The sequence below is a fragment of the Oncorhynchus masou genome, chromosome 4 (assembly GCF_036934945.1).
Source record: "Oncorhynchus masou masou isolate Uvic2021 chromosome 4, UVic_Omas_1.1, whole genome shotgun sequence".
Taxonomy (NCBI): domain Eukaryota; kingdom Metazoa; phylum Chordata; class Actinopteri; order Salmoniformes; family Salmonidae; genus Oncorhynchus; species Oncorhynchus masou.
The window spans coordinates 8820473-8840026 of record NC_088215.1 but is presented as its reverse complement, the minus strand read 5'-3'; the positions used below and the strand labels follow the sequence as shown (position 1 = coordinate 8840026).

Sequence of the window (19554 nt, the reverse complement as noted above, 5' to 3'; positions counted from 1 at the left end):
CTAGGCCGTCATTGAAAATAAGAATGTGTTTTTAACTGACTTGCCTAGTTAAATAAAAGGTATACAAAAATATGTAAAAAATATAAAAAAATAAAAATATATATAAAAAATTGGCAAATCGGCGCCCAAAAATACCGATTTCCGATTGTTATGAAAACTTGAAATCGTCCCTAATTAATCGGCCATTCCGATTAATCGGTCGACCTCTAACACCACACACACACACACACACACACACACACACACACACACACACACACACACACACACACACACACACACACACACACACACACACACACACACACACACACACACACACACACACACACAAGGAGACAAAATAGTTAATTAACCTTTCACTGTCTGGGGAATAAATCACTGTGCTAATTATATAATGACTTAATCACAAGTAATGCTAATAAAATTACATTATAACAGCTCTGTCTGTTGAGAAATGGCGTTATGACCCTTTGGAACAGTAGGATTAGGTTTTCATTCAAACTCCTATCTTTCAGCAAAGTACAGCTAAGTGGTTTTTTATTATTCTTGTATATATCGAGCTCCAAGAGATGAACTCCTGGATAAAAATTATTCATTGGCCTATGGGCTATATGAAATTGAAAACATAGCGAGCTTTAAATAATGCTATCTTATTCCCTTTCAGGCCAATGGGGAATTCTGCATGGCCTTCACTCTGATTATATATTATTCATTATATTCTACTTCATTCACTGGAATACTGACCCGAAGCAGAAACAGAGCTGTCAACTAACGCTTCAAGCCAATGCTTCAATAGATATATAGTACACAGCAATCAATATTCACGATGAAGATTTATACCCCCTACGACACACAGCACATTCGACAGCACATCCAATACCATAGACATCCACTGTTATGGACCACTGTCGTCGCTACCATAGATGTCAACCTCAATAGACATATCAGAGGAAAACCATTGCACTCTCCCAAAGGATTCCTAGTTGGCGTAAAAACAAGACTCCATAGACTTGTAAGGTATAATTGTATGTACAGTGTGTACAGCATGTTTCATATTCTGCTTCTTAGTAGAGGCCAGCTACTATCCTATTATGAGCATTGGACTGGTACATTAAGGGTTATGTTGGATCACCCACTCACTTCCCAAGGTAAGGACAAGTGCTGTGAACGCTGGCCTCAGAAGTGCATGTCTGATCTGGAAAACCAGAAAGCAGAACAGATATCTGATTTCCTCCCCCCTTCAACGCAACATATCGACAGTCTCATCCCCTGCTCCTGGCTGTGGAGGAGTGGAAGATCAAACATCTCTTATATCTCTCTCTCTCTCATGGATGGATGGGCAGGGGAGGACAGGAGGGAAATGGTAAATGAGCAGCCGGGGATGAAAGAAACCAAACTATTTACGACCGACAACAAAACGACAGCGACGCTTTGATCTCTTTTGAACTTTTCGTTTTTATTTATTTTTTCCCGTCACAAAACCCGCCGAAAGGTTCTCAAAAATCCTCTGTTCTCGCAGTAGCAGAGCCTATTCCAAAATAAGCTTGAATCTGTTTTAGTCCATTTTAGCACAACGGAGCTGATTGCATTGACTCCGTTGGCAGTCAGGGTTATCTTAGTCGCACAAAAGAAACATTCCATCTTGAAAAGGAGGAGAGAGTCTAGGGAGAGAGTCTGAGTGTCCATCATCCATTGTCAAAGCGCAGCGCTAAAGAGAGAAGGGGAGAGGAGATTGGTTATTGACCCAAACTTGGCGTTCCACTCAAAGGTCATGTTTTCTCCCCTGGGTCAATTACTCTCTTAATTCCCTGGTCTTGGAGGGTTAAAGTCAAATTATTGATATTGGAGCAGCAAATCAATGTTCTTCCTGTCAGTGGGTCTCCTCTAGGTATTAGTTAGGTAGTTTAGCTAGACCGCAATATAGCCGTTTCTCTATTACTGCGTTTTTCTGTGGCCACATGGTGAACGGTTATACTCGTTGCAGTGTAGCACATCTCTCTTAGGCCAGTGAGGAGCTTTGAGGCAAACCATCCATAGGCTCATGTCAGTAACATCTTTGTCGATTTGGAAACCAAGGACGGATGGGTGGGGGGAGGTGGTGACTATGGGACAATAACCCACTCAAGCTCAGAGGATAGCTCAAACCAAGTCTTCCAGTTGGGGGGGGGGGGGGGGGGGTCCTTCGGCTTTAGGGTCCTTCGGCTTTAGCCGCCCCTTCTCCTAGCATCAAAACCAGGGCCGGTTCATTTTATAGTCTACAATTCATAGGCTATAACTAGAGCGCCTGGAGTTTTTCCTCGCCATTTAGCTGGGTTAGGCGTTCATTGGAAAAACTCCTGGCCCCTCCTCATAAGCAGTCTCGGCAGAGGGCAACCTGGCCGCGGCGGTAGTCCCGGCAGGGGCAGAGGCGGCGGTACTTGGGGCTGAGGCCGGCACAGCTGTAGAGGAGGGGGTCCTTCTGGAGGCCACACTCCCGGCTTAGGACGGAGAAGGCCGGGAACACGTGGTTGACCTCCGCCTCCACCACCTCACACTGCACCTCTAACCTGGTGGGGGGGTGGAATGTTTGATGAAGGGAGGGGGATGGGGTGATGCATAGAGGGTGTTTGATTGAGCGATACAGAGAGAGAGAGAGAGGGAGAGAGAGAGAGAGAGAGAAAGAGAGAGTCCATGAGGGGAGGGGGGAGGATGAAAAGGGGGAAGAGGTAGAAGGGAAAATAGACGGAGAAACAGAGGAACAGAGAGACACAGAGAGACACACAGAGAGAGATGCAAACAGAGACACAGACAGAGACACAGACAAAGACACAGAGAGACAGAGACACACAGAGAAATGCAAACAGAGATGCAGAGAGAGACACAGACAGAGACACAGACAGAGACACAGAGAGAGACACAGAGAGAGACAGAGACGCAGACAGAGACAAAGACAGACACAGAGAGAGACAGACAGAGACACAGAGAGAGACACAGACAGAGACAGAGAGAGAGACAGAGAGAGAGACAGAGAGAGAGAGAGACAGACAGAGACGCAGACAGAGACACAGAGAAAGACAGAGAGAGAGAGACAGCGAGAGACACAGACAGAGACACATAGAGACACAGAGAGACAGAGAGACACAGAGAGAGAGAGACAGAGAGAGACAGAGACAGAGAGAGAGAGACAGACAAACAGAGAGAGACAGAGAGAGACAGAGAGAGAGAGAGACAAACAGACAGAGAGAGAGAGACAGAGAGAGAGACAGAGAGAGACACAGAGAGACACAGAGAGAGAGAGAGAGAGAGAGAGAGAGAGAGAGAGAGAGAGAGAGACAGAGAGAGAGAGAGAGACAGAGAGAGAGACAGAGAGAGAGACAGAGAGAGAGACAGAGAGAAACAGAGAGAGACAGAGAGAGAGACAGAGAGAGAGACAGAGAGAGAGACAGAGAGAGACAGAGAGAGACAGAAAGAGAGACAGAGAGAGACACAGACAGAGACAGAGAGAGACAGAGAGAGAGACAGAGAGAGAGAGAGACAGACAGAGACGCAGACAGAGACACAGAGAAAGACAGAGAGAGAGAGACAGAGAGACAGCGAGAGACACATAGAGACACAGAGAGACAGAGAGACACAGAGAGAGAGAGACAGAGAGAGACAGAGACAGAGAGAGAGACAGAGAGAGAGAGACAGACAAACAGAGAGAGACAGAGAGAGACAGAGAGAGACAGACAAACAGACAGAGAGAGAAAGACAGAGAGAGAGAGACACAGAGAGACACAGAGAGACACAGAGAGACACAGAGAGAGAGAGAGAGAGACACAGAGAGACAGAGAGAGAGAGAGAGACAGAGAGAGACAGAGAGAGACAGAGAGAGACAGAGAGAAACAGAGAGAGAGACAGAGAGAGAGACAGAGAGAGACAGAGAGAGACAGAAAGAGAGACAGAGAGAGAGACAGAGAGAGACAGAGAGAGAGACAGAGAGAGACACAGAGAGAGACAGAGAGAGAGACAGAGAGAGAGACAGAGAGAGACAGAGAGAGACAGAGAGAGACAGAGAGAGAGACAGAGAGAGAGACAGAGAGAGACAGAGAGAGACAGAGAGAGACAGAGAGAGAGACAGAGAGAGACAGAGAGAGACAGAGAGAGACAGAGAGAGACAGAAAGAGAGACAGAGAGAGAGACAGAGAGAGACAGAGAGAGAGACAGACAGGCATGAAGTAAAAAAGGAACCAAAGATAAAGAAAGGAACAATGTGTTGAGCAGAATGGGTGATGAAGAGAAAGACAAGGAGAAAGGGAAAGATAAAAGATGAGGAAGAGTTGGCGCTGCTGTGACACTCTTATCGTCTTCTGCTGTCACTACAGGTCTCTAGATGGCCCCGACAAGATACCTGAAATCACTGAGAAGACTTTGAACCTGACGTCCTTGCTGTAGCTGCTTGAGTATTACGCCCACAGACAGCCCTTAGGGAATGGACCACTGTGTGTTACCATTTGAGTGGTAGGGTGGTTACAGAGGACTGAGAGCCTTGTGTGTGTTTGCATGATTGTTAGTGACGTGGAGTGATTGTGTGTTTCGAATGTCTGCATATGTGTGTGTGCCTGTTAGAAACGTATGTCCAATGTGTGTGTGTGTGTGTAGGAATATGGCTTAATGTGAAAATAGGTGTGCCAAGGTGCCACTCACCCGCGGAGGGCCTCCTTGTTGTTGACGAAGCGGAACAACGCGGGCTCACACACCAGGTTGGCACGCTGGCACGCCTCCACACACGACTGGCCCTCCTGGGACGACAGCAGCCTCAGGGAGCTGAGGGGGGGCCAGGCAGGGGGGGCGTTGGCGTTGGGGGCCCAGGTTAGGGCACTGGAGTTGGGCAGCAGGACAAATTGAGGCCCAGGGCTAGCCGGACTACTAAGCCCCAGCTTGGAGGAGGAGGAGTTGGCCGGAGGGAAGGGGGCCTCGGGGGTACAGAAGTCCTGGAGGGACGGAGGGAGAGGAGAGAGAGAGGGATGTTGAACAACACAACACATAGGTAGCCTCTCGTGCTGCCACCCACAGGAGATTTGTTTCTGGGCGGCTGAGATTCCATTATACAGAATGTGGTATTTTTGGAATTGTCACTCCCACACCATACACACGTTAACCAACACAAATCAAAAGCCCGCTGACAAGTTTTGCCTTTAGCTGTTGAATAAATCTACATTTCCAAACACTTCAGGGCATCGAGGGACAGAAATACAAAGTAAACAGACGTTTCTCTAACCTCCTCTATACTGCACATCCCTCTAAATAATCTCCCATCAACCCATCACCTAATTCCCTGACAAAACTCATCTGGGTCCAACAGCACCGGAGAGAGAACTCGTTTTAAAACATGAAACCGATTTGACACATCAGCCTATCAAGTCAGCCAGGCCAGGTTCGATTCCCACGGGGGACCAGTAGGAAAGTGTGTGAGTCGCTCTGGATAACAGCGTCTGCTCAATGACACGAGTAAAGAATAATGTCAAGGACTGTATATTTACACAAATAGTAGAGGCTATTGCACAGAAACACACAAGAGCACGCCCCCCTCCCTCCGGGGTACACGTTTTGTTCTTTGCCTCAGCACTTCACAGCTGATTCAAATAACCAACACATCATCAAGCTTTGATTATTTGAATCAGCTGTGTGGTGCTAGGGCGAAAACAAAATGTGACACCGGGGGCAGGGGACCGGGTTTGGGAAACTCTGGTCTATTCCACAATGAGAATCAGCGTTGATTAGTGACCTCTCCAGGTTGACTACAGACAGAGTGTATGTGGTAAGCAGGCAGAATGGGCGGAAGACATTATGATAATATGTTTTGGGACAAACATACACGGTTGAGTGCCTGCATGTATGTATGCATGTGTGTGTGTTAATGTGTGTGTGTGTTAATGTGTGTGTGTGTTAATGTGTGTGTGTGTGTGTGTGTGTGTGTGTGTGTGTGTGTGTGTGTGTGTGTGTGTGTGTGTGTGCGCACGGTGAACCTACCTGATGCTGTATGTAGGCGTGTACCCTCTCCAGCATTCCCTCGCAGGTGTACTCATAGGGTAGGTATGGCTCGACCTGCAAAGACACACACCCACACACCCAGATTCCCACAGATCAGAACATTTCCACAGAATGTGTTGCTAGGCAATCAACATAACACCACTAAATGACCATATTTCCCAAATTTCAATATTGTTTTGCCCGTTTCCCCATCGTTCATCCTAATTGCAATAAATAGCCAATTCTACCCAGTTGACTGCTCAGCTGGTTGAAGTATTTAGCTATTTTTATGGACTTGGCCAAAGCTTTCGATACGGTAGACCATTCCATTCTTGTGGGCCGGCTAAGGAGTATTGGTGTCTCTGAGGAGTCTTTGGCCTGGTTTGCAACTACCTCTCTCAAAGAGTGCAGTGTATAAAGTCAGAAAATCTACTGTCTCAGCCACTGCCTGACACCAAGGGAGTACACCAAGGCTCGATCCTAGGCCCCACGCTCTTCTCAATTTACATCAACAACATAGCTCAGGCAGTAGGAAGCTCTCTCATCCATTTATTTGCAGATGATACAGTCTTATACTCAGCTGGCCGCTCCCCGGATTTTGTGTTAAATGCTCAACAACAAAGCTTTCTTAGTGTCCAACAAGATTTCTCTACCCGTAACTTTGTTCTGAACACCTCCAAAACAAAGGTCACATGGTTTGGTAAGAAGAATGCCCCTCTCCCCACAGGTGTGATTACTACCTCTGAGGGTTTAAAGCTTGAGGTAGTCACCTCTACAAGTACTTGGGAGTATGGCTAGACGGTACACTGTCCTTCTCTCAGCACATATCAAAGCTGCAGGCTAAAGTTAAATCTAAGCTTGGTTTCCTCTATTGTAATCTCTCCTCTTTCACCCCAGCTGCCAAACTAACCCTGATTCAGATGACCATCCTACCCATGCTAGATTACGGAGACATAATTTATAGATCAGCAGGTAAGGGTGCTCTCGAGTGACTAGATGCTTTTTACCATTCAGCCATCAGATTTGCCACCAATGCTCCTTATAGGACACATCACTGCACTCTATACTATTCTGTAAGCTGGTCATCTCTGTATACCAGTCACAAGACCCACTGGTTGATGCTTATTTATAAAACACTCTTAGGCCTCACACCCCCCTATCTGAGATATCTACTGCAGCCCTCATACTCCACATACAACACCTGTTCTGCCAGTCACATTCTGTTAAAGGTCCCCAAAGCACACACATCCCTGGGTCGCTCCTCTTTTCAGTTCACTGCAGCGAGCTGCAACAAACACTCAAACTGGACACTTTTATCTCAATCTCTTGGACACTCTTACTGACAGTTGTGGCTGCTTTGTGTGATGTATTGTTGCCCCTACCTTCTTGCCCTTTGTGCTGTTGTCCTTGCCCAATACTGTTTGCACCATCTTTTGTGCTACTACCATGTTGTGTTGCTACCATGTTGTTGTTATGTTGCCACCATGCTGTGTTGTCATGTGTTGCTGCCTTGCTATGTTGTTGTCTTAGGTCTCTCTTCGTGTCGTGTTTGTTTTGCCCTTGTCTTTATTTTGAATGTTTAATCCCAGCCCCCGTCCACGCAGGAGGCCTTTTGCCTTTTGGTAGGCCGTCAATGTCATTAAGAATTTGTTCTTAACTGGTTTGCCTTGTTAAATAAAGGTTAAATAAAATAAAAATGATTATTATTATAATACCAGGATTGTGTGTTTTCTTCTTAGCAACTGAATACACTATTACTTAACTGGATGTTCCTTTGGAACCAAGTGTCTCTGATAATATGTCGTAATATTTCAAGGAAACACATTTTTGATTAAGCACAAATAGTTATGTTCAACTTTTCTATTAGGAAGATGTGGAGCCTGAAGGTACAGACCATATTCCCTCCAGTTTCAACAGTAGATCACGTATCTAATGTTCCAAATCTCACTTGTAAACGATGCATCACTCAGTAAATCATGTTTTAATACAACGTGTTTAACTGCATGTGAAATCTGACTTTTCCCATTTCAAATAAAGAAAAGCAAACGTGTAGAGAGGATTTATGAAAAAAAGTTACACATCACAAATCTGATCAAAACATAAAGCAGAGCGAGGCACAGTCTCCACCTCCCTCCCTCCCTCCTTTCCTCCCTTCCTCCCTCACTGCCTCCCATTTATTAAAGAGGGATAAATATGAAAACAACAGGTCAGTGGAATGGACAGAATGAGAAAGGGGGAACATAGAGAGAGCGAGAGAGAGAGAGAGAGAGAGAGAGACCGAGCAAGAGAGAGAGACGTAGAAAGAGAAATGGATAGGGATTTATGGGAACATGAAGAAGTGTCAGCCAGAAGAAATTGCTTGGTCTGCCTGGCTGAGCATGTGGAGCCGCCCTGGACAGAGAGCCAGCCCACAGACAAACAGGGGGAGAGTGCAGTCTTCAGAAAGGGGTGAAGTGGCCTATCAGCCATCTATCACTGGAGTGAGTGAGTGAGTGAGTGAGTGAGTGAGTGAGTGAGTGACAGAGTGACAGAGTGACAGAGTGACAGAGTGACAGAGTGACAGACAGACAGACAGACAGACAGACAGACAGACAGACAGACAGACAGACAGACGGACACAGAGACAGACAGACAGACAGACAGACAGACAGACAGACAGACAGACAGACAGACAGACAGACAGACAGACAGACAGACAGAGAGTAAGTGGCAGGGCACTGAGCTATGGCATGTCTGACAAGACACAGCAGACAGCAGGAGAGTGGAACACACACATATTTAGGACACAGACACACACACAAATACACACAAAATCACACAGGTTCCCATTAGTCCACATGTACTGCTAATTACTCCTTGGCTGTGGACACACTGTTTCCCAATGCTAGCATAGCATACACCACTGTCCTAGGTTAAATCATTGCAGCTAGTTCTTGTCCATATGGAGCTTTCGGAGGTGCATTTCAAGTGCACAGTATTTCCTGGATGGAGCGAGCTGAAACGTCATTTAAAAAAGCAGCATCTCCCGATCAGTATCAAATCAAAATCAAATCAAATTTTATTAGTCACATGCACATGAACTGCTTACTTACGAGCCCCTAACCAACAATACAGTTTAAAAAAAATACAGATAAGAATAAGAAATAAAAGTAACAAGTAACTAAAGAGCAGAAGTAAAATAACAATAGCGAGACTATAAACAGGGGGGTACCGGTACAGGATCAATGTGCGGGGGCACCAGTTAGTTGAGGTAATATGTATATGTAGGTAGGGTTATTAAAGTGACTATGTATAGATGATAACAACATAGAGTAAGAGCGGTGTAAAATAGGGGTGGGGGGCAATGCAAATAGTCTGGGTAGCCATTTGATTAGGTGTTCAGGAGTCTTATGGCTTGGGGGTAGAAGCTGTTTAGAAGCCTCTTGGACATGGACTTGGCACTCTGGTACCGCTTGCCGTGCGGTAGCGGAGAGAACAGTCTTTGACTAGGGTGCCTGGAGTCTTTGACAATTTTTAGGGCCTTCCTCTAGTATAGAGGTCCTGGATGGCAGGACGCTTGGCCCCAGTGATGTCCTGGAACCACTCGCTCTACCCTCTGTAGTGCGAATGGCCCAGTTGCCATACCAGGCAGGGATGCAACCCGTCAGGATGCTCTCAATGGTGCAGCTGTAGAACCTTTTGAGGATCTGAGGACCTATGCCAAATCTTTTCAGTGTCCTGAGGGGGAATAGGTTTAGTTGTGCCCACTTCAAGACTGTCTTGGTGTGCTTGGACCATGTTAGTTTGTTGGTGATGTGAACACCAAGAGACTTGAAACTCTCAACCTGCTCCCCCACAGCCCTATCGATGAGAATGGGTGTGTGATCAGTCCTCCTTTTCCTGTAGTCAAAAATCGTCTCCTTTGTCTTGATCACGTTGAGGGAGAGGTTGTTGTCCTGGCACCACATGGCCAGGTCTCTGACCTCCTCCCTATAGGCTGTCTCGTCATTGTCAGTGATCAGGCCACTGTTGTGTCATCGGCAAACATAATGATGGTGTTAGAGTTGTGCCTGGCCGTGCAGTCATGAGTGAATAGGGAGTACAGGATGGGGCTGAGCATGCACCCCTGAGGGGCCCCTGTGATGGCGGATGTGTTGTTACCTAACCTTACCACCTGGGGGCAGCCTGTCAGGAAGTCCAGGATCCAGTTGCAGAGGGAGGTGTTTAGTCCTAGGGTCCTTAGCTTAGTGATGCGTTTGGAGGGCACTATGGAGTTGAACGCTGAGCTGTAGTCAATGAACAGCATTCTCATATAGGTTTTCCTTTTGTCCAGGTGGGAAAAGTGTGGAGTGCAATAGAGATTGCATCATCTGTGGATCTATTGGGGTGGTATGCAAATTGGAGTGGGTCTAGGGTTTCTGGGATAATGGTGTTGATGTGAGCCATGATCAGCCTTTCAAAGCACTTCATGACTACAGACGTGAGTTCTACGGGTTGGTAGTCATTTGGGCTGGTTACCTTAGTGTTGGGCACAGGTAGTAGGGTGGTCTGCTTAAAACGTGTTGGTATTACAGATTCAGACAGGGAGAAGTTAAAAATGTCAGTGAAGATACTTGCCAGTTGGTCAGCACATGCTTGCAGTACACATTCTGGTAATCCGTCTGGTCCTGTGATCTTGTGAATGCTGACCTGTTTAAAGGTCTTAGTCACATCGGCTGCGGAGAGTGTGATCACACAGTTCCAGAACAGCTGGTGCTCTCATGCATGTCTCAGTGTTGAGCTCGTCGAGCATAGAAGTAGTTGAGCTCGTCTGGTAGGCTCGTGTCATTGGGCAGCTCTCGGCTTTGCTTCAATTTGAAGTCTGTAATGGTTTGCAAGCCCTGCCACATCCGACAAGCATCAGAGCCGGTGTAGTACGATTTGATCTTAGTCCTGTGTTGATGCTTTGTCTGTTTGATGTTTCGTTGGTGGGCATGGCGGGATTTGTTATAAGCTTACGGGTTAGAGTCCCACTCCTTGAAAGTCACAGCTCTAGCCTTTAGCTCAGTGCGGATATTGCCTGTAATCCATGGCTTATGGTTGGGATATGTACAATAGGTACGGTCACTGTGGGGACAACGTCATTGATGCACTTATTGACTGATGTGGTGTACTCTTCAATGCCATCGGAGGAATCCCGGAACATATTCCTGTCAAAACAGTCCTGTAGCTTAGCATCTGCTTCATCTGACCACTTTTTTATTGATCTCGTCACTGCTTTAATTTATACTTGTAAGCAGGAATCAGGAGGATAGAATATGGTCAGATTTGCCAAATGGAGGGCGAGGGAGAGCTTTGTATGCGTCTCTTTGTGTGGAGTGTGGTGCAGAGTTTTTTTTTCTCCCTCTGGTTGCACATGTGACATGCTGATAGTAATTTGGTAAAGCGGATTCCCTGCATTAAAGTCCCCGGCTACTAGGAGTGCCGCCTCTGGGTGAGTGTTTTCTTGTTTGCTTATGGCGGAATACAGCTCAATCAATGCTGTTTCAGTACAAGCCTCTGACTGTGGTGGTATGTAAACAGCTATGAAAAATACAGATGAAAATTCTTTCGGTAGATAGTGTGGTCTACAGCTTATCATGAGATACTCTCCCTCAGGCGAGCAATAGCTCGTGCGCCAGCTGTTATTTACAAAAATACATAGTCCGCTGCTCCTTGTCTTACCAGACGCCGCTGTTCTATCCTGCCGTTACAGCGTGTAACCAGCCAGCGGTATGTCGATAGTGTCATCATTCAGCCACGACTTCGTGAAGCATAAGATATTAGAGTTTTGAATGTCCCGTTGGTATTTTAATCTTGCGCGTAGGTCATCGATTTTATTCTCCAAAGATTGCACGTTTTCTAGCAGAATGGAAGGAAGTGGGGTTAATTCGATCGCCTACGAATTCTCAGAAGGCAGCCTGCCCTTTGTCCCCTATTTCTCCCCCTCGTCTACACTCAAATCATAGAGATCTGGGCCTGTTCCCGAGAAAGCAGTATATTGTTCACCCCGGGCTCGTCAGACTCGTTATATGGTTGTACAATCCTTCTCTGGTGCAACATAGTGCTTTTGGTCACTGCCAAAGAAACCAATGAGTCAAGAAATACATAACTGTACCTTGGTACTCATGATCTCTCTGATGGCAGAGTCAAACTCCTGGGAGTTGTTGTAGTCTACTGTCATGACATGGGGCCGCCCGATGTACTGCTCTGCGTACGGGTGCTGGGACGACACCTGAGAGGGGTGGAGTATAGAATTAGTAGAATATTCCAGTTTAAAGCAGTACTCTGTGATGTATAAGTGGCACATTTGGTGTACAATCGGGAATGTTGGTAGTTAATTTTCAACTGAACAGTGGTACAGTACTAGATACGGTGTTGACCAATGGGAGCTCACCTCTCGAGACGTTGGCTTGCCTCTGAAGAACTCGTGATTGAGCGAGCTGTGGGGTGGGTGGAACTTGGGCTGCAGGTAGATGCACCCATTGGCTATGGCCTCCAGAGGGGCGGGCCCTTCGTAGGGGAAACCAAACCCAATGAAGAGCTGGTGGAGGAGAAGTAGATGATACCAGTTAGGATAACCATCAGTTATTTTATTAATGCTTGTCAATTGAAAATGCTGCCATTTACAGATATACCAGGGACTGGAAGGTAACTGTGTGTTGGCCTTGCGTGGCTGCTGTTGTAGTTAGTGCTGGTGCAACTGTAGTGTGTGGAACTAGTGTGTGCGTGTGTGTGTTGTGTGTGCCTATTATGTGTGCATGCATGGTGCCTGAATGTGTTTGCGCACGTACAGATCTAGGATCTTAATTTGAGCCAGTTTGCTACAGCAGGAAAATAATCCTGCAGCAACAGGAAATATGATTTATTATGAGGATTATAATGAATGGACATGGTTTGTATGGGTTGATACATTCCCCGTAACTGAAAATCAAGTCTGAATTTCAAAGTTACAAAATTACAAACCTAAGAAGCCTTTTTAAACCTCGAATACACTTACATTTCCTGCATTGCAGGAAAGTTATCCTGCAACAGGGTGATCCAATTAAGATCCCACGTCTGTAGTGTGTTACCTCTTGTGTATGTTGTGTATCGTCTTGTGTGTGTGTTCCAGTACCTTGGCCTTGCGGAGCAGCGTCTGCAGCTCGTGCTGGGGCAGCAGGCCGTGGTTCTTGACGTAGGCAGGCACCTCGGGAGGGCGCTGGGTCTCGTAGTACACCGTCCCGTGGACCTCCATGTACCTGTGGAGGATCTGGAGGAAACCCTCCTTACCCTGCTGATAGGCATGGAGGAGGGAAGAGAGAGAGAGAGAGAATGTAAGAAAGTGAATGGGGAGTTGGTGAGCGAGGAGAGGAAGTGGGACGGTGGAAAAAGTCAGGAGTGGGTGAGAAACGAAAGGGAGAGAGTGAGAGGGTTGAATTTGAGGGAGAAAGTGGAGGAGCACGTGCAGATGGGAGAGGGGGAGGGGGAGGGACGGAGGGAGCGAGAGACAGAGAGGGAAGGAGAGATGGAGAGAGAATGAGGGAGGTAGAGATGGAGAGGGAAGGAAGGAGAGAGATGGAGAGGGAAGAAAGGAGGGAGAGATGGAGAGGGAAGAAAGGAGTGAGCGATGGAGAGGGTAGGAGGGGGGAGAGATGGAGAGGGAAGGAAGGAGAGAGAGATGGAGAGGGAAGGAAGGAGGGAGAGATGGAGAGGGTAGGAGGGAGAGATGGAGAGGGAAGGAAGGAGGGAGAGATGGAGAGGGTAGGAGGGAGGGAGAGATGGAGAGGGAAGGAAGGAGTGAGCGATGGAGAGGGTAGGAGGGAGGGAGAGATGAGGGAAGGAGGGAGATGAGAGGGAAGGAGGGAGATGAGAGGTAAGGAGGGAGGGAGAGAGAGATGGAGAGGGAAGGAGGGAGTGGAGAGGTAAGGAGGGAGGGAGAGATGGAGAGGGAAGGAGGGAGATGGAGAGGGAAGGAGGGAGATGAGAGGGAAGGAGGGAGATGAGAGGGAAGGAGGGAGATGAGACGGAAGGAGGGAGGGAGAGATGGAGAGGAAAGGAAGGAGAGGGAAGAAAGGAGGGAGAGATGGAGAGGGAAGAAAGGAGGGAGAGATGGAGAGGGAAGGAAGGAGGGAGATGAGAGTTAAGGAAGGAGGGAGATGAGGTAAGGAGGGAGGGAGAGATGAGGGAAAGAGGGAGATGAGAGGGAAGGAGGGAGATGAGAGGTAAGGAGGGAGGGAGAGAGAGATGGAGGGGAGAGGTAAGGAGGGAGGGAGAGATGGAGAGGGAAGGAGGGAGATGAGAGGGAAGAAGGGAGATGAGAGGGAAGGAGGGAGGGAGAGATGGAGAGGGAAGGAAGGAGGGAGATGAGGGGGAAGGAGGTAGAGAGAGATGGAGAGGGAAGGAGGGAGGGGAGAGCTGGAGAGGGAAGGAGAGACAGAGAGAATGATGTGATTAGAGGTGATGTGTTAATGGCTGTGTGTGTGGTTGTTTATGAGTGTACATATAAATGGCAATGAGTGTGTGTGTGTTAGTGCCTGTGTTCGTGTGTGTACGTGTGATAATGCACTATGACTGTTTAAGTGTGTGTGTATGAGTGGTTGTGAATTCACTGAGTGAGTGTGTGTGTGTGCTGTGTGAACGTCAGCATCTTCACACAGAGAGAGGCAGAGCCATTGCCTGTTAGTGAGCGCAGGGCATTTAATGTGACAGACCCCTTTAGAAAACCCAAAGAGACACACAGTGCCGCACTGCCGTGGGCCGTCAATATGAATGAGGGGAAGTGCTAGGGATCTGGCATGGTTTCCTGCACACACACACACCCTTTCTCTCAATCCCTCTCTATCTTATCACACACATTTGGCCCCGAGCGTCTCTTCCCGGCGCCAGAGAGCGAGGAGTCCATGTAAGGACGCAGGGAAAAAAATACTGGCAGACTGCCAGTACCACCCCAGGCACCCAGGGGGCAGCAGCAGAGCACAGCATTAGCCAGCCTGTGACAGCCGGTTCCACTCATCTCCTTACTGGCTGCTATGACATCCCTCTCCCTGACCTATCTGTGGTGCTCTCACACGTCTCTACCTATCTGATTGGTTCATTCAGTGGTTTATTAGGACGGTTTATTAGGTTTATTAGCATCAGCTACTTTTCCTGGGGTCCACAAAAACACAAAACATGACAAGTAACAAAACACTGATACACTGATGGACAAGGACAGTCACACGCATTTCATATACAACAATATACAACCAATAATACAAAATAAATAATAATAATAGTATGAACGTGTGTGTCTTCATAGTCCCTCCGTTCCATCATGCAGTAATGGGGCTGTAGGAGTAAAGACTGTAAAACAGCAAGCCTGCCCATACATTGAAATGAATAGATTATGCCCATACATTGAAATGAATAGATTGTGCCTGTACATTGAAATGAATAGATTATGCCCATACATTGAAATGAATAGATCATGCCCATACATTGAAATTAATAGAACATGCCCATACATTGAAATGAATAGATCATGCCCATACATTGAAATGAATAGATTATGCCCATACATTGAAATGAATAGATTATGCCCATACATTGAAATGAATAGATTGTGCCTGTACATTGAAATGAATAGATTATGCCCATACATTGAAATGAATAGATCATGCCCATACATTGAAATGAATAGATCATGCCCATACATTGAAATGAATAGATCATGCCCATACATTGAAATGAATAGATTATGCCCATACATTGAAATGAATAGATTGTGCCTGTACATTGAAATGAATAGATTATGCCCATACATTGAAATGAATAGATTATGCCCATACATTGAAATGAATAGATTATGCTCATACATTGAAATGAATAGATTATGCCTATACATTGAAATGAATAGATTATGCCCTTACATTGAAATGAATAGATTATGCCCATACATTGAAATGAATAGATTATAAATAGGGAGTACACATACCTATTGTGGCATACAAGCAAACCACATCTACACACAATAATAGATGTGCTTTCTGGCTGAATCTATACAGTGCATTCATGTGCCGAAGCAACAGTACATCTTTCTTCTGAGAGGCACAACCTTTAAACCCAATAGCGCATCTTAAGTGGATATGGAGGCTTTGTCTTTTTCGTGTGGGTGAGAGAAGTGCAAAGATGTTGACAATAAAAGGGGATGCATTTTGAGGTGAGAGATGTGTGAGAGTGTGTGTGAGCGCACTTGTGTGTGTGTGTGTGTGTCCATGCACTTCACCTGTGCGTGTTTAAGCATGGGCACCCTTTCATAGCTAGCCTCCACGTCTGAAAAACAAAACAACCCCCCACCCCCTCAATGTGAATCAACCACAGCCCAGGTCTCCTTATTGACTTCCTGCTTCCTGGATGTTAAGAAGCTTACTGTATCCCTGTTGTATTGTGTGCTCGCCCTGTAGGCTGTGCTGTAATTGGTTGGCTGCTGCGATAGATGGTTTCGTATGAGGATTTTCCCAGCCAATTAGGAGATTAGCCAACGCTCGGAGTGCACCAGACACAATTAGAGCCAACGAAACAGAGAGAGAACCACACACACCCAGACGCTCACACACGGATGTAACCCAGGTTTAGCCCAGGCTAGCTAATCCTTGACCTGGCTTGACTGGGCCAGTCCCGTGCCACATTAGTAATGCTAATTATCTAACATGGATTCTATTCTCAGGAATCAGTTCATATAGATCAAGGTTGGGTTACGAGAGTGTGAGAAACGGCCGGGACTCTGGGAAGATGAAAGTTTTATTTATACAATAGAAGTCAACCTGAACTTTGTGTGGTGGGTTTGAGCTTGTTTGACTGGGTTTCAACTCAAGTGAACTGGACGTCTTGCCAGGAAACGGCCTGTTGGGGGACTGCAAAGAGAGAACGAGAGAGAACGAGAGAAGAGGAAGAGACATGGCTCTCGGTTGTGTGTGAGGAAGAGTGTGTGTCTGTGCTGGAGGTAGTGTAATAACGAGTTGGCGGACACCCCCCCCCCAAAAAAGTGACCAAATCAAAGCTTCATTTGTACGGCACATTTCAGACATGGAACGCAACGCAACGCAACGCAATGTATTTCACAAACTAATAAAAAAATGATGAAAATGAAAGCTGAAATATTTACTACACAACAAACGTAAGATACAAAACAAAATAATGACAAGAACTAAACAACTAAAACACCCCCCCCCCCCCTAAGGAAAAGCAAAGCTAAAAAGAGGCGTTTTAAGAGGTCTCTTAAATTACGTCCACAGTTTGGGCCTCCCTCAGGTTCTCTGGCAGGCAATTCCAGAAGCCGGGAGCATAATAACTGAAGGTGGCCCAAAAAACACCCCAAAAGGTCGGTGGAGGTTCTGACTAAACGGCGAGGAGGCTATACAAATGAATAAAGATAATTGTGCACTCTATATACAAGCTCCCACTAATGTATTTGGTGAACAAACGTTTCGGCATCACTGTGCCTTCTACAGGGTGAACATACAGCAGAGGAGGCTGCTGAGGGGAGGACGGCTCATAATAATGGCTGCAAAGTGGGCGAATGGAATGGCATCAAACACGTGGAGAACATGTGCTTGATACCATTCCACTAATTCGGGGGGGCATGAACACACTGGCTCCAAAAACACAAAGCACCTGCAGGCCTATGCAAAACTCTATCTTCCCCTCCCCATACTCACAATTTCAATTTTTGAGGAGGCTGGTTGCCAAGACAAGGAGCGATATCCCAGGCAAAAAGCACAAGAAACCCCTATGCCCATTGGAATAAGAGATGGAGTCATCACAATATTGTTTACGGCATTGGCCTGCCTTACAGGCCCGACTCACAAGGTTAACATTTCAGAAATCAATACTAGTACTATCCCTTAAAACCCAACACACACCTCTCCTCTACTCATGTCTCCATGATACGACTAAGCACAATACCATATAGCGCAAGCAAGAACTATCGATTTGTTCGACAAATTGCCTCAAGCGGCAGAAAGAGAGACAGCAAAAGTTAACCCCCCCAAAAACAACTGTTTCGAGAGCGTTGAGAAAGATAGAACCACTACTTCATAAAATGGGCACGTGAAGTCTGGGTCCGCTCCAGTATTTCTGATTGGACCAGATGTCCTAGTCGCTCGCCCAGTATTCAGAAAGACATCTGTGGCACCACACAGCTTCCCAGTCCAATAATTCCTCTCTCTCTCTCTCTCTCTCTCTCTCTCTCTCTCTCTCTCTCTCGCTCTCGCTCTCTCGCTCTCGCTCTCTCTCTCTCTCTCTCTCTCTCTCATATATATCGCAGTCAGCTGCGTGTTGTCAATTCACCATTATCTCTACACAAAATGTGCATAAAAGAAAAGGCAAAGGAAGGCATGGTGATAGCAGCTGTATGCGAGGTCAAACTGACAACCCCAGGAGTCTGTATTGGGTGTTCATAGAGATCATGGAGGAAACGGTGAACTGAATGTATGAGCCGAGGTTTAAGAGAGAGAGAGAACAGGGCCGGTGTGTTTCGACTGAGAAGAGTCTTACCTGGAGCTGCAGCAGAGTATATCATCCACCAAGATGCAATGGAGAGACGCACGGGAGGAAGAGAGGAGGGGACAGGAGAGAAGAGAAGTGTCGAAGAAGAGAGGGGAGAAGAATGCGGAAGGGGACAGGGAATCGAGGAAAAGGGAAAGACAAGAGAAAGAACAAACAAATATTCAACTCCATCTGTCATGTATTGCATTTCCCCCCTTCTGTTCCTGTAAAGTGGCAATTGCTCGACGTTCGCACGCCGTTTCTAAAATATCTTCTGGCTGGGCTTGAGACGCAAGACTAAACCATTGAATGAAAATCCGCGGGAATTGCCGCACGCCAACAGAGGCGGAGGGGGAACAAAGCTACAGCTAAACCAGGCCTTTAAACGAAATCCAGTTCGAGTCTCTCCCTCATCGAAAATGCACTGTGAGCAAACAGGCTGCTTTTGAAAGGAAATGTGGCTGCAAATGAAGGCTGTGGGACTCCGTTAAATGCATCCACGTGCGGCTGTGTGCCAAATGTAATATCTTCTATAGATAGTAGATACATGGCATGTCGATCGTTTGGTCTGTTATGCAGTTAACAGCTCTGCACTGTTATTTTTTATTTTTTTTACATGTCTGTAGTGTGTGTGTGAGTGTTTAGGAGGGGTGTGGTAACTTAGTGTGGATGAGGATGTGAATAAGATTGTAGCCCCTCAAGTAGTTTATATTGATTTAACCTCTTGTTCTTGACCGTAGGAAATGGAAATGAGCTGATTTAACACGGTACTGCTTCTCATCCATATTGAGTCTGTCTGTGAGTCTCCGTGTATCTATTGGACGGTCTGTCTAAAAACCTGTTTTTGCTTTGTCATTATGGGGTATTGTGATGTCATTATGGGGTCTTGTGATGTCATTATGGGGTCTTGTGATGTCATTATGGGGTCTTGTGATGTCATTATGGGGTATTGTGTGTCGATTGACGAGGGGAAAAAACAATTTAATCCATTTTAGAATAAGGCTGTAAAGTAACAAAATGTGGAAAAAGTCAAGACGTCTGAATACTTTCCAAATG

General features: G+C 46.4%; 1 protein-coding gene across 1 annotated transcript in view; it reads right to left on the bottom strand.

Moving 5' to 3' along the window:
• Window positions 1-1448: 1448 nt before the first annotated feature.
• Window positions 1449-19554, bottom strand: part of LOC135522819 (alpha-1,6-mannosylglycoprotein 6-beta-N-acetylglucosaminyltransferase B-like) — a 177910-nt gene continuing 159804 nt past the window's right edge. The window contains exons 12-18 of the mRNA XM_064949441.1: window positions 18508-18513; window positions 13109-13267; window positions 12389-12535; window positions 12110-12226; window positions 5995-6069; window positions 4669-4955; window positions 1449-2549 (exon numbers count right to left, since the gene is read on the bottom strand). Of these exons, the coding sequence (XP_064805513.1) occupies window positions 2351-2549; window positions 4669-4955; window positions 5995-6069; window positions 12110-12226; window positions 12389-12535; window positions 13109-13267; window positions 18508-18513 (990 nt within the window). The 3' untranslated portion in view covers window positions 1449-2350. The remainder of the gene's footprint in view (window positions 2550-4668; window positions 4956-5994; window positions 6070-12109; window positions 12227-12388; window positions 12536-13108; window positions 13268-18507; window positions 18514-19554) is intronic.